The 2,118-nt window shown below is 41.9% G+C and overlaps 1 protein-coding gene across 1 annotated transcript in view; it reads right to left on the reverse strand.

Moving 5' to 3' along the window:
• Nucleotides 1–283: 283 nt before the first annotated feature.
• The window catches only part of LOC101845626, a gene marked incomplete in the record, with an annotated part of 12,085 nt that continues 10,250 nt past the window's right edge, over nt 284–2,118 (reverse strand). Inside the window, 1 exon segment of the mRNA XM_005101184.3 lies at nt 284–1,307. Coding sequence (XP_005101241.2) covers nt 1,181–1,307 — 127 coding nt within the window.

The raw sequence follows: 2,118 nt of genomic DNA on the forward strand, positions 1-2,118 counted from the left end.
TGTACAAAATGGAGTGTGTAGATTATATCAGAAAAGATGTACAAAATGGAATGTGTATTGTATCAGATCTTTATAAATGTAGCCCTCCCAAGACACCAACAGAGCCTATCGCTTGTTTAGTTTCCTACCTTTTTTATGATAATAAAAAAATATATATCTCGCAAATCCGTGTTACAATGGTTGCTCTATACGCTTTACGCAACATTCATGAAAAACATGCATTCACACATACATGCACATTAGAATGCAGTTCTATATTCACACACACACACACACACACACACACACACACACACACACACACACACACAAATAACAGAGCAAATCATTCAAGCATAATATTGCATTCACTCTTTCTTACTAATAAGGGGGGGAAAATGAGACTCATGTCAATGTTAAAAGCGCCTTAATTACAAATAGAACAAATTACAGCGAAATCCTGAAAGTCAACACCTCGGGACCAAAAAAAAGTAATATTACATTGGTTCAGGACCCCCCCCCCCCTCCCCTTTCCAAGCGTGAGGTTTGTTTGAACGTCCCCTAAGCAGTCAGTCTCAAATAAGTCATCCTTCCTGATTCAAATCAGCAACATGTCTTGGTATAAATACAATGCTCGAAAACAAACAGTTTATAATCTATACGACAATAAAAAATATAGTAGGCTACAGCTCATCGCTACGTCCTAAGCGTATCTCTACGCTCTGTCAGTCCAGTATAGCGCATCGCTACGTCCTTGGCGTATCTCTACGCCCTATCAGTCCAGTATAGCGCATCGCTACGTCCTTGGCGTATCTCTACGCCCTGTCAGTCCAGTATAGCGCATCTCTACGTCCTTGGCGTATCTCTACGTCCTGTCAGTCCAGTATAGCGCATCTCTACGTCCTTGGCGTATCTCTACGTCCTGTCAGTCCAGTATAGCGCATCTCTACGTCCTTGGCGAATCTCTACGCCCTGTCAGTCCAGTATAGCGCATCTCTACGTCCTTGGCGTATCTCTACGTCCTGTCGGTCCAGTATAGCGCATCTCTACGTCCTTGGCGTATCCCTACGTCCTCTCGGTGGTCCAATTTGGCACATCTCTACATCCCCTCGGTGGTCCAATTTGGCACATCTCTACATCCTCTCGCTGGTCCAATTTGGCACATCTCTACATCCTCTCGGTGGTCCAATTTGGCACATCTCTACATCCTCTCGCTGGTCCAATTTGGCACATCTCTGAACAAGTTGAGCGGACCTCCGGAGTTCCTTCCCCTGCTGCCGTACGGGGTGGAGAAGGTGGGCAGGGATTCCACTTCAACCCAGGCAATTCTGGGCTCGCAGGTGGATAGATAGACCGTGTGTTAGTACAACGTTTTACGGCAATTAGAAAACGATAAGGCCGTATATGTGCATAGATAGATAGATAGATAGATAGATAGATAGATAGATAGATAAATAGATAGATTGATAGACAGATAGATAGATAGATAGATAGATAGATAGATAGATAGATAGATAGATAGATAGATAGATTGATAGACAGATATATAGATAGATAGATAGATAGATAGATAGATAGATATACAAAAGCTCTGTCCCACCCACCTTTGAAGTACAAAATCTCACTGATTATTCGGCAAAGCCAACCGAAATTTGGTACACAAGATCTTCCTTCATTATCTATCAACCTGACATGAAACGACTTCGCCAGTTTCTGTCCTTGTTCAAGGGAGACAGTGTTATTCACACCGACCCTTGAAAAATCCAAATCAAGGTTTGCTCAATATAGATTCAATGAGAGCGGACTAACTGTTACTTACTTAAAGTCTTTTCATTGACTGAAATATACACAGAAGCAGAAATATACGCAGAAGAAGAAATATACGCAGACTGAAATATACACATATTCGTGAAATATACACAGACTTGTAAGATATAAACAGAACCAGAAATATACACAGAACCTGAAATATACACAGACTCTTAAATTAACTGTTACTTAATTGACGCCAGTTCATTGACAGAATTACCCTCCTTATGGCTCTCTGAGGAATCCTCTGCCATTTCTTGTACAGTGCAGCCTTCAGTTCCTGACCAGTTTGCACGTGTGTGTGTGTGTGTGTGTGTGTGTGTGTGTGTG

This window comes from Aplysia californica, unplaced genomic scaffold, assembly GCF_000002075.1.
Source record: "Aplysia californica isolate F4 #8 unplaced genomic scaffold, AplCal3.0 scaffold00272, whole genome shotgun sequence".
In the NCBI taxonomy this organism is placed as follows: domain Eukaryota; kingdom Metazoa; phylum Mollusca; class Gastropoda; order Aplysiida; family Aplysiidae; genus Aplysia; species Aplysia californica.